General features: G+C 43.1%; 1 protein-coding gene across 3 annotated transcripts in view; it reads right to left on the minus strand.

The window, feature by feature from the left end:
- LOC105468484 (fer-1 like family member 6) overlaps positions 1–13,140 on the minus strand; it is a 214,810-nt gene that overhangs the window by 53,619 nt on the left and 148,051 nt on the right. For all 3 annotated transcript variants that reach the window (XM_071067847.1, XM_011718682.2, XM_071067849.1), the window contains 6 exons: positions 7,876–7,986; positions 7,457–7,618; positions 5,808–5,988; positions 3,259–3,485; positions 1,301–1,423; positions 55–94 (listed from right to left, as the gene is read on the minus strand). In XM_071067847.1, the coding sequence (XP_070923948.1) occupies positions 55–94; positions 1,301–1,423; positions 3,259–3,485; positions 5,808–5,988; positions 7,457–7,618; positions 7,876–7,986 (844 nt within the window). The remainder of the gene's footprint in view (positions 1–54; positions 95–1,300; positions 1,424–3,258; positions 3,486–5,807; positions 5,989–7,456; positions 7,619–7,875; positions 7,987–13,140) is intronic.

A 13,140-nucleotide genomic window follows, 5' to 3' on the forward strand; every position in this document is an offset into this window, starting at 1 on the left:
TCTTGTAACAATGGCCCTATTCTATGGACAAATGTCCCCAGAATAGCTGCTTACCTGTATTGCCTTTTTTTCCCTTGGGATTTCTCTCCTTTGCCTTTGAAAAAGGAGGAGACAAGATTATTGACACCGCAATACTTGATTTATTAATTCTGACTAACAATTCTAATTCAATTATCTCAGCCCTCTGCATTCCCAGAGAACACTATTTTAAAAGAGTATTCAAACAGTCTCTAAGCAGTCCCCCAAAATGAAGCCTCACTGTAAAGATCTGGGGGTTAAGCCCAATAGGATGCCCTATCCTAGAAAAGAGGTATCCGCACATCCAAGAAAACTGTGATCAAGCTGTAGACATCTTTGTCCCCTATATGCAGGACCCTCTCAGCCACAAGGCAAGCAAACTATCTCCCCAATATTTTTCCACCTCCCTAGAGCATCTCCCTGGTCTGCACCATGAGTTGTGTCTGTTGGCGTGTCTGGTCCTTGGGATGGTACCATAGATTGGGGAGGTTAACAGAGAAAGAGGAAAGGGCTGAGTTCTCACAGGAAGTGATAGTGTCCATTGCAGCAAAAGGAGGGAGGTTGGAAGCAGGGACTAACATTTGCTTTTTCAGTATATATCAATATTTAAGAAATAGTTCTAGATGCAACCATAGACTTTCCAAACTAAAGAATCAGAAGAGCATTCAATTAAATATAACATCCGAGTAATTTTTCTTCCCTTCCGTACTTAGGGGTGAGAAATCTTACCACACCCAGTTGCCGAGTTTTCGCCAGACTCTCCAGGCCTACTCCCCACTGGCTCTCCACCTTTATAACTAGATCTGTCTCATTCCATGGACAAGAGGCCCTGCTCTTCCTATGCAAACCCACTTATAGTACCATTTGCTAAGGTCATATGAACTTAGAATCCTGCTGGTGACTTGGGGTCCTTAGACTGGGGTATCTCCTGAGGCCCCAATAATTGATGCCCACCTGTCCAGAGACCCCATTTCTCCCTGCTGGACCCCCCTGAGTCTGGCTGGGGGGCAGATCCTCCAGATGCCATGCTAGACTGAACATCCTTCCAGTATTTACAGCAGAGCTTGTGTCCTAGGGCCAGGTCCAGCCAAAAAGTGGGAATTTTGTAATTCAGGATCTCTGGTTCTTCCAGGCTTCTTACCTTTCTGCAGTTAACAGAACCACACCTGAGTAGGGCCTATGTACAGTGGCATTTAAAAGGAGGTTATGTAGGACTCAGGGTGGGAGAAGGTGCTGTTTTCTTATTGAGTCTCTTGACTGCCACAGGTAGGGGAGACTCTACCTTCTGGGCTTTCTTCAGGGAGGCGTAATACTTAGACCACCAGTCAATCACGTTTTCAGCAGATTCATCCGCTATGGTCCTCTTTCTCCTCTTAGTGGACCTCCGGGAAGGTTTCCTGGGATCCTGGCAAGGGATGGGGGAATGAGTTATTAGTTCAACATCATTTGGCTGCATCCTGGTGGTCAACTGGCTTGTGAGGAAGTAAACATTTAGGTGTCCACTGGAAAACACACAGAAGTATCCACTGGTTTTGTGCTAGCAGCTCTCTGTATCACTTCCACAAATCAAAGTTCAATAATCTATTCATCCATTCATTCATTGATTATTGAGCATATGTGAGATACTGTTTTTGACATTAAGGATGTGTGGAGAATTAGACACAATCCCACACTGGATAGCTTAGAGTACAGGAGCTAGGCATGCAACAAATGAGAACCAGACTATATGATGCAATGCGGTACAGCAGGGTTATAAATCATTGAGCAATTAATATAAATGTTGTAATTCTCAGTTTCCTCAACTAGGGGCAATAATACCCACCACTGTCCTGAGGATTAAGTGACATAATTTAGGCAATTCTTTGGTGTCATTTCTGATTTGAATGGGTACAAGTAAATGACTTCTATCACATAAGTGATGGGGTGGCAGGAGAGGGAGTGATAGACGTGTGGTAGAAAGGAGGCATTTGTGGGAGAAGACAGGGGTCCTGCTGGAGCTACGGATGCAGGACTCACCAGGCATTCATCTTCCATTCACTCACCAAGTCATCTCTTGAGTCCGTACCATGATCCAGGCACTCTATCGAGTGCAGGGGATATAGAGATGTTAAAAAATTACCTCTTACCCTGCTGAGGCTCACAATTTTATGATGAATCTGAGATGAACACTGAATGATGAACACTGAATCTGAGAAGTCAACAGAAAGTCACAGGTGCAATGCTAGGGGAATGCAGCAAACCGCGTAAGGCGTCACAGAGGATCGCTGACCAGGCATGAGATGAGAGCAGCCTGTGCAAATATCCGTTCCATGCACATATCTCACTTTTCCACTCTTTTTTTTTTTTTTATTTCATCCTTTACCATTTGCTGGGCAGGTTGTTCCTTAAGACCTTTTTGGTTTTTTTAGATGGAGGCTTGCTCTGTTGCCCAGGCTGGAGTACAGTGGCATGATTTTGGCTCACTGCAGCCTCCACCTCCCAGGCTCAAGTGATTCTCCTGCCTCAGCCTCTGGAGTAGCTGGGATTACAGGTGAGTGCCACCACACCTGGCTTATTTTTTTTATTTTTTTTTAGTAGAGATGGAGTTTCACCATATTGGCCAGGCTGGTCTCGAACTCCTGGCCTTAAGTAATCTGTGCACCTCAGCCTCCCAAAGTGCTAAGATTACAGGCCTGAGCCACCATGCCTGGCCCCTTAAGACCTTCTTAAAATGGCCTTCTCTTTTAATTCAATTGGTACACCAAGATTTTTCACTCAAATATATAATTTAAAAAGATTAACCACATCCTTGTTTTGTGGTTCTTTGTGTACTTGTCAATCTCTCCTTCCAGAATCTTTACTAACTATTTTACTCCTCTTTAGAATCCAAAAGATGCATCTTCTTGGTCCCATATGATCTTGTACAAAGTAGGACCTAAATATTTGTGGAACATGCTTGAATGAAGAAGCCCATGGCCTTTCCAAGCTGATGAATTAAGAAGAGTTTCCGTTCAATTAAATACTACTGTCAATTAAATATTAAAGTGACTAGCACTTTAATTTCATGCACATTAACTTTCCGATCCTACAACAAAGCTGTGAAGTGAGTATTAATATCCTCATTTTAGAAAGAATGAAATGATACTCAGAAATGTGAAGCTGCTTGCCCATGGTCACACTACAAGCAACTTCATATTGTTAGAGGCCTCCAATGCAAACTCCAATGAGCCTTGTAAATATGGAGAGGGATTTTGGTCTGACCTTAGGTTTTCCATCTTTTGGTGGCTCCTGGGCTACAGGTTTGTGTTCAGGCTCCAGCATCGGGGATGAGTCAGGGATGTCAACCAGGGTGGCCGGCTGGGCCTGGGCAGAGTCGGGCACCACTGTGGGAGGTGGCTCAACATCCACATAAATGTGATCTGCTGGGGGATCCTGGGAGGAGCTGTGGGCTCCAGAGGACTCAGGGGCTGTTAGCGAATCTGAAGACTCTGAAATGAAAGCACATCAGGTCAGGGAGCTGGGCTGCATCACAGGGTGGCCATTTCAGGAACCTAATACTAGGAATCAGTCAGATCTGGATTCAAATGTGTCAGGTTGCTAATATTTCTGAACCTCATTTTCTTATGTATAAAATGACAGTAAAAATATCCATCTCACTGGGAGGATGAAATGAGACCATGATGTAAGGCGCCTGGCACATAATAGGTCATCAAGAAATGGTTGTATTTGTTATTGATCACTCAAAGTAATTTTAATCAATCGTGGTCATTGGGATTATGAAAATAAAGGTTTCGGGCACAGATTCTGTGTCAGGGGGGATTGTCTCCCTGTTGTGTGTTAATCTGGGGAGCCTTTGGAGCTCCAGAGAGCCATGAAGCCGCCAACTGTAGACAGAACCCTGGGCATATAAGTACATGCGCCTGGCAGGGAGCAGGGGTATGCCCAGAGCTTCATGAGATTCTTAACTGGGCTGCTGATGCCATAGAAAGGTTATAACACTGTCCTTTACTGCCAAAGGTCCTCATCTCTCCTATTTATGCTGTAGGGGTCAGTACTCGGGAACATTTCCCAGTTCGGTACCCCCATGGCTGCCACAAACTCCAGAGTTTCTCTCCCCGCATTTGCTGACTTTCCAACAGCAAATTCAACCCAACAAACTCTTATGGGTATCTACTTCATACTGGGCATAGAGACAAAGAAACCAGTGAGACAGACTAGAAATCTTAGAAATGGACAGGGGATGTATGGCAACTTGGTTTATGAGAAAGATGGCAATACAAATCATTGGGAAAATGAATGATAGGTTAGCAGACCCTTTGGGGGGAAAATGGTGCTCTATATGGAGAAAAATGCAGCTGAATCTCCACTTAAAATCATATATAAATGCAGATGATTAAAGATCTAAATGAGAAAGCTGAAACTATAAAGCTAGTAGAAGAAAATATAAGATAATACCTTTGTGACTAAGGGGTGAGAAAAGATTTCTTAAACAAGACTAAAAATATAAACTATAAAGTTTAAAACATGGAGGGGTCTGATTATATCTCAATCAAGGATTTCTGCTCATAGATAGGAATTATAGACAAGGTTAGTAGTTGCCATACTAGGAAAAGATATAAACAATATCTACAATCCACAGGATTTTAACATCTAGAAAATACAAAGAATTTGTGAATCAAAAAAAATTAAAGCACATAAAATATGGGCAAAGGACATGAACTGGCATCACGGAAGGAAGATGGATATGGCAGCAAGGATATGAAGGGTGTGCAAACAGTAGCAAGCAGAGAAATTCAAGTTAAAATAAAAATTAGATACTAATCTATATCCACAGAGTAGCAAAAAGCTAAAACCAAACCAAAGCAAAACAAAAATCTAGAAAGTTAGAAAATAGCAGGTGCTGCTGAGGAGGAGAAAAATGGGGTTCCAAATGCAGAAATGGCAGTATAGACTGATGTAGACTGGTGTAGATCAGTGCGGCTCTCTAGAGTGCCCCCTGGCGCTAATTAATGAAAATACATGTGCGTATTTCCTGGGACCTAGCGATCTCACCCCTGGGTGTACATTCCAGAGAAATTCCCACATAGCATCTTCCCTCAGGGAACACACACAGGGATATTCATTGCAGCACTGATTATGGAAAGGGGAGTTGAGGCAGCCAATGGGTCTAATATGAGAGGAAAGGAAAAGTAAAGTGTTGTAGATGCAGCAAGTAATAGTAACAGGCTAATGTACACACAGCAATATGGATAGAGCTTAAAACAAGAATTCAGTGAAAAGAATAGGAAAACAAATGAAAATTATAGCATCATATTATTTAGGTAGATTAAATCGACTTAAATTTGACAAGGATGGCGGTGTAGGGCCTGCAGTGGGGAGGGAACTGGGATTAGAGAGAAGGAATAAGAAGGACAGTGGATAGAATGAGAGAATCTTTGAATAGACCAATGATGATTGTACAGCATGAAACGGAGACGTACAATGAACTCAACTTTGTGCACCTGAGATACAAAATAGAACAAACTAAAACAATGTTAAGCACAGAGCCACGTGAAATGTCAGCGTGGAGGCAGGCAGAAGCGTAAGTCATATTCAAGGAAGGCGTGTTAGAGTTACTGACCCGATGGTGAGTCAAAGTAAGAATGTGGCAGCCAAAGAAAGCAGAGACCCCTGCAGGCGCAAGCTCATCAGAAAGATCCACCCAGCCACTGGGCTGTGGGGCATCCTCTTTGAGCCAGTCCCATAACAGGCACTCTGCAAGCGCCATGACTTTACAGTTACAGCTACAAAATCTAGGAGCAGCTTCTCACCATGCCCAAGTTGGGTTCCATCCATGTGTGAGATGGGGGCAAGGGGCTCTCTGGATTTACGCAAAAACTGCTTCAAGTAGTTGATGGTATAGGTGCCCACAAGGGTACTCCTCCCAAAAGCTCTCCAGTCCACCACGCAGATGCTCAGTGGTGGGTGCAGAAGCTCATTCTCAGGCAGTTCCTGCAGAGAGAGGCTGAGATGAAGAGGGGCCTGGGCCTGGCTGCTTGAGGCCTGGTGACTCTTCCATGGGCAGATCCAAAGCCAGCTGGGCATCTAGCCTACCTTGTCTCTGCCTTGCCATTCTGTCCCTCCTGGCCAGTCCTGCAGCTTGCCAAAACTCTGGAGCAGTATCTTACCAAGCCAGGGAGTAATTCACCCAAATAGGAAGTCTGCCTTAGTAACAATTTGTCCCAGGTTTAAATTACAAAAATCTCTCACTTCTGTACTGTCTCTGACAGTCATTTTCAGACCTCTTTATTTTGTCATTATCTGCCAGAAGAACTCTCATCTCCAACAAAAGCTTATCCAGGCCCGTTATATAAAAGAGATGAAAGTCAAGCCATTTAATACAGAGCTGAGAGTGAAGGGACAGTGCCCCAGCCACCTGTTTTCCCTGGTGGCCCCTGAAATGCAATGCAGCCTGATACAAAAGGTTTGCAAACACCACGCACATTCTTCCATTGTAGGCTTTGCTAACTGGGGATATATGTCCAGTGGAGCAAGCTGGGTTGCACAAAGCAATATTTTTCTTTGCAATTAGTTTCAAATCAAAGCACAAAAAAAGTATGTTGAAATATTGAAATAAATAAAAGCACAGATGTCAAAAATCACTTTAAAAGCATAAATTCACATGTAAACTCCTGACATTCTAAGTACAAATACTTTTTTAAAAATATAGCCATTAAACCTGTAATCCCAGCACTTTGGGAGGCTGAGGCAGGTGTATCATGAGGTCAGGAGATCGAGACCATCCTGACTAACATGGTGAAACCCCATCTCTACTAAAACTACAAAGAATTAGCCAGGCGTGGCAGTGGGCGCCTGTAGTCCCAGCTACTCGGGAGGCTGAGGCAGAAGAATGGCATGAACCCAGGAGGCGGAGCTTGCAATGAGCTGAGATTGCGTCACTGCACCTCCAGCTTGGGCGACAGAGCGAGACTCCGTCTCAAAAAAAAAAAAAAAAAAAAACCACACACACAAAAAAAGTAGCCATTAAAATAAATTTTATTACAGTATTTTCTAGGCCAGTGGTTCTCAAATTTTAGTATATATCAGAATCACCTGGAAATCTTGTTAAACTAGACATCTGGCCCTCCCCACAATAGTTTCTAACTCAGAACAGCTGGACCTGAGAATGAGCATTTCTAACAAGTTCTCAGGTGATGCTGATGCTGATGAATTAGGGACCACACTTTGGGAACTGCTATTCTAGGAAAAAGTTTGTCAACCTGCTTTGATTGCTGTATGATCCACACTGGAAAAGTTTCAGAATAAAACAACAACAAAAGTCTATTATATCTCATTCTGAAATTCTGGCTTTTCACTAAATTAATTCTTTCTTGCAGATAGTGGACATCTGAAACCCTAAAATGTCTCATCTGTGGAAAAAAGAGGAATGAGCCAGGTCGGGAGAGTAAGAAGCTCGCACCACTTCGAAAGCGTCTGCCTGGACGCTGAAGTTCGGGTTGTTCTTGTAGCTCTGGATCACACAGGACTTCACACCTCGTCCTCCGCACTCGATGAGAACCTGGGGCCGATCCACGGAGAGGAGCTGCACCTTCTTCATTTCCCGAACTCCCCAGAAGAGAACCTGAGGAGATGACCAGCAGAGCCATCGCCACCCCTCCACGGAGGAGCCCCACGCCTGCCCTGGCTCTGTGTGGAAAAGTCAGACCTTCTCCCCAAGAACCACGCTATGTTCCTCCAGGAAAGAACCTCACAGCTTTTTGAGGGCTCATTCTTTTTCTCCAGGTCTCCCGCCCATCCCCTACCACCTCTCCTACAATTCAGGCGGGGCCGCTGCCCTTGAGTCCCAAAGAACATCTCAGCTCCTACCCTGACCCATACCTCCACTCGGTATTTGCTCAGCACCGGCCGAATGTTGGCAGGAACCGGGTAGATCTGGGTGATGTCTGGTGGCTCAACGGGTGGGAGGCCTTGCAGCCCGGAGGAAGGGACCTACCACACAAGGCAAGTATGAGTTAGACACTGGAGAGACACAGGGGTGGCAACGGTACCACACAACCACCTCATCAGTAAGATGTTCACTGTTTTGCCAACAAAAGTAATGTTTCCAGCTTAATATACAAGGGCCATGCATTTTACCATATTTAATTATGTATTAATTGATAAATGCATTCATTTACAAGGGTAACCAACATTTAGCGAGCACTTAAGATGTGCCACAAGGCTAATAACCCAGAGCTCACAGTATAGAGGGGAGAGAGAAAAACAAATACGGAAGATAGGTCTTTACAACTTAATAAAAATTACACAAGAACCACAGCAGGGTAGTGGAGAAGGAGCTTCTACCAGATTCCAAACGTTTGAGTCTTAATGAGCCCCACTCCCTTCGGACTTGTCAAGATCTCCAGAAAAGCCATTATGCAAAATACTACTACGACTACTACTACAAAAAAAAAAAAAAAAAAAAAAAAATTTACATTTAATCCAACAGAGACTACGTCTTAATCAGTGGAGCAGAAAATGAAATGTTTTGAAGGCAGATGAAAACTTGTCACTTCTTGTACACTTAGGGTTAATGAAACTTCAGGACAATTTCAGCTTTGCTGAAATTTCATACAAAGGACTTACAGAGTTCTACTGAGAACAGGGTTTTTTTCCTCAGTGTAGGCTATCTCACACTGCCCTCAAAACCTGGTTCGACACATACATCTTTCAAGGTTTCCCCAAAGAAAACAAAAAATAAAAGAAGCTTTTTTTCTGACCCGATCCCAGCTGCTTCTACCATTTCAATGCCGGTTGAGTGCAATATGTCCTCTATACAGATTTCGTGCAGAAATTAGGAGACCGAGTTCAGAAATAAGGCTCTGCTGTGTGAGCCTGCACAAGTACCTTTCCCTCTCTGAGCCTCAGATACTGGGCCAGATGACCCACCAAGCTCCTTGGGAATCAGATGTTTTATTAAACACTGCGCTGGAGCAGGTGGTTCTCCTTCCTGGGGCTGTTTGTCTGCCTGAACAAATTACAGGGACTTGGCCAAGAGGAAGTCTTTATTTACTTCATTCTCCACGCCCCTCCATATACAGTGAGTTCTTGATAAATGTTTATTGGTTGACTGACATATTAGTCCACATGCTCCGTATGCTAGAAAAAGTCTAATTGTGCATCACAATCTGCAAAATGCAAATATATCACCATTCCTTTTTCACAGACATATTCTAGTTGGCAACAGCAGATGTGGTTAAGCTAATTACAAGAAAGCTCAGAAAAAGGAGAGCAGATACTGCAAATGTGAAACAGGCTTAAGGTAATGAAGCTGCAGGATGCACCAGCTCAGATCAAGAAGCTGGTAAATGACAAGGATGGCAATGCCCAATACTGCCTGGCATTGAAGAGGTGAGCAATTTAGCGTGCAAGCATCACATCACTGGGAAAGTCAATAGCCCCTCTAGCTTTAAAGGGAAAGCCACAAAACAGCTGTGATGGTGGCATAGGAGGGGCTGCCTCTAGATGTGCTTTTAAAAAACCATCATATGTTTTATCCTGGGGCTGCTGAAGTATCGGCTTGGGAAACGGCCCAAGAAGTTTTGCTTCATAAATGCCTGAAAAATGCTGTTAAGAGCTCAACACAGCCCTTAAAGGATCCTATAACATGGTGGCAATTAAATGACTTTGCTACCAGCCAAGATTAAGCTTTTTCCAGTGAAATGGGTTGGTTGCTGGCCTATAAAACCATATGATATGCAGTTAGTCAGCACATAGGGCCAGGGAAAAACAAGGGATTGTTATGAAGGCAAAATAGCAAGAATTGGGGATGAGCAGGATGGGTAGTTGGTCTGAAAGCCAGACTGCTCTAATATCCCCATGGAAGTAAAATATCAGGACCTCAAAGTAGGTCCAGGACAAGGGTGAACCAGTGTAGCACACAGGGTACAAAAATTAAGGAGGCACTCACTCTTAGGGTCATGCATGACCCTAGTCCCAGCCCTGCCCATCTGAAAAATCACTAATGCTCAGAAGCCTTTCTCCTTTCTGTCTCAGCCCATAATTTATATTTCTATTATATCTCATCTTTAGTACAGTGGTTTCTTGGGCTCCATCACTTAATAGCTCACTACATAATTTTATGTAGAAATGTCTAGCATGCAATAAAATATGGCAGGCACAGAGATAAGACAATGTGATTAACAAGAGAAACTAACCAAAGAAACAGACTCATAGAGGATTCAGATAATGTGGTAATCTGACATGAACTTTAAAGTAACAATGCTTAATCTGTTCAATAAGAAACCAGATAAAAAGTTTCAATAGATAAATGAAATCTATAATAAAAAAAGAAATGGAAATTCTATGGCTGAAAATTCAGTCACTGGAAAGAACTTAGTGAATAGGTTTTAAAAAAGAGGCAGGAGAAATGAGCTGGAAGATAGGCCATATTATGGATAAAATAAAGCTCAGAGAGACAAAATGATAGACAATGCATAAAAGAACATAAGAGGCACAGAGAATTAAAAGGTCTAATATACATGTAATTGGAGTCACAGAGGAGGCAAAAAGAGGTGAGGCAAGGAGAGGAGAAAGGGGAGAGAAAAGAGGAGGAATAGAATAGGACAGAAGCAATCTTTGATAAAGGCTGACAATTTTCCAAAACTAATTTAAAACATCAAGCCAGGGTTTTAAAAGCTCTATAAAACCCAACAAGATAAAAACAAAACTGTACTTTAGTACAACATAGTAAAACTGCTAAAAACAAAAAATAAAGAAAAATACCTTAAAAACAATCAGATGAGGGAAAAAAAAAAAACCAAAGATCACTTTTTAAGGAGCAACAATAAGAATGATAACCAACCTCTCAAAAGAGAAAGCACAGCCCAAACAATGGAATAATATCTTCAGCTTGCTGAAAGAAAATTGTTTCCAACCCAGGCAAACAAAACAAAACAAAACAAAACAAAAAAACCTAAGAGGAAATTTAACGGGCCTAACATCAAACAGTGAGATTATGGCAAAGCCAGAACTACCAGAAGAGGTAAGTGTGAGCTCCGGGATAAAGTTGGTGAGTTGAGGAGATTGTCTGGAGGGCTTGAGCAGGGTCTCTACCGGAAGTTTGTTTGTTTGGTTTTCAACAGTCTCACTCTGTCACCCAGGCTGGAGTACAGTGGTGCGATCCCGGCTCACTGCAACTTCTGCCTCCTGGATTCAAGCAATTCTCCTGCCTCAGCCTCCTGAGTAGCTGGGATTACAATCGCATGCCAACACGCCCAGCTAATTTTGTATTTTTAGTAGAGATGGGGTATCACCATGTTAGCCAGGCTGGTCTCGAACTCCTGACCTCAGGTGATCCACCCGTCTCTGCCTCCCCAAGCGCTGGGATTACAGGTGTGAGCCACTGCGCCTGGCCTGGAAGTTCTTAATATTATGTAAGGATCAGCGAGCTTTCCCTCCTTGACCCTTCACTAAGCCTATTTTAGGGTGGATGCCTTCTGCAAAGTCTTTATTAGCAGGTCAATAATCAGTTAATAACACTTTACCTTTAAAACAGGGAGAAAGCTCACACAGAGATGCTCTCTGAAGCTATTTAAATCATTTAACTCAGACCTCTAATGAGAAGACTTAATGAGTGCCAAGCATCAGAGAAGAATATCTCATTTTTTAAGCCAATAGAACTTAGGTTAAATCTATACCACATAGACAAAGAAGATTAAAAACAAATGAAAAAATTAGAGAACATTCACATGATGGTAAGAGAAAGAGTCCTAGAAAGTTGAATGAAAAGGAAGAATGGATTCTAAGCAGGCGGAGTTAACACATAAATCCACGGAGGCTGCACACGGCACAACTGTAGGGGGTGCCAGCCACATTGACCAAATAGCAGTGGCCCCTTCTGGGGGGGTGTAGTGCACTACCCCTCTAGGAAGGCTGAGATATTTCTAGGAATTGGGAAGTGTGTTGGGCAGAATAATGACTCCCCAAAGATGTTCATATCCTAATCCTCAGAACCTATAAATACATTACCTTAAATGGCAAAAAGGAATGTGGCACATGTGATTAAATTAAAGATCTTGGGATGAGGAGTTTATCCTGGATTATCTGGGTGGGCCCTATGTATCCTTGAGGGTCCTTATGAGACAGCAGCAGGAGAGCCAGAGTAGGAAGAGATGTGGTAATGGAAGTAGATGGGAGGTTCTGGGGAAAAATAGACAATGAGAGAGAAAGACTTACAGAAGCTATCTGGCTGGCTTGAAGGTAAAGGAAGGGCCACCAGCCAAGGAATGCAGGCCATCCCCAGAAACCAGAATAGACAAGGAAACAGATTTCCCCCTAGAGCCTCCAGAAGAAACAGGGACCTGCTGATGCACCGATAAGGGACCCTTTCCAACATCTGACCTGAAGAACTATAAGATAATAAATTGGGTTGTCTTAAGCCACCACGTCTGTGGTCATTTGTTAGAGCAGCGATAGGAAACCAACACAGGAAGCAAAACATTCTAAGAAAGGGAGGTGGACTTTCCAGAAGGAGAATATTCAAGCAGCAGAGGAGAGGAAAACTGTAATAGGAGAGAGAGGACTCTGAAAACAAGAGAAACATTATAAAAGTAGGGAAAACAAGTGTTCTAAGTATGGAGAATGGAAAAGAAGGCCAAAGTGTGAATAACAATGGACAGTTCTAAGATTGCAGAAGGGGACACTGCTGTGAGGGGCCTGGGGAATGGCCAGACAGTTGAAATCCGGCTCACACACAGAATTCCATGAATGTTTGTTCATCGAATGAGTAAACAGATGCATTTTTGTTTTTTTTCGAGAGAGGGTCTTGCTTTGTCACCCAGGCTGGAGTGCAGTAGCATGATCATAGTTCCTGCAGCCTCCACCACCATGCCCAGCTAATTTTTTATTTTTTGTACAGATGGGGTCTCGCCATATTGCCCAGGCTGGTCTTAAACTCCTGGGCTCAAACAATCCTCCTGCCTCAGCTTCCTAAAGTGCTGGGATTACAGGCGTGAACCACCAGGCACAGATAAAATATTTCACTGTGAGTCTATGATGTGTAAAATATTGTGGGCTTTTCTGTGTGATGTGGAGTGAACCTCACATGTCAAATCTCATCAGCTGATCCAAAAGACTCTACCTTTAAAATATATACAGAGCCCA

The sequence above is a fragment of the Macaca nemestrina genome, chromosome 8, assembly GCF_043159975.1.
Source record: "Macaca nemestrina isolate mMacNem1 chromosome 8, mMacNem.hap1, whole genome shotgun sequence".
NCBI classification, from domain to species: Eukaryota; Metazoa; Chordata; class Mammalia; order Primates; family Cercopithecidae; genus Macaca; species Macaca nemestrina.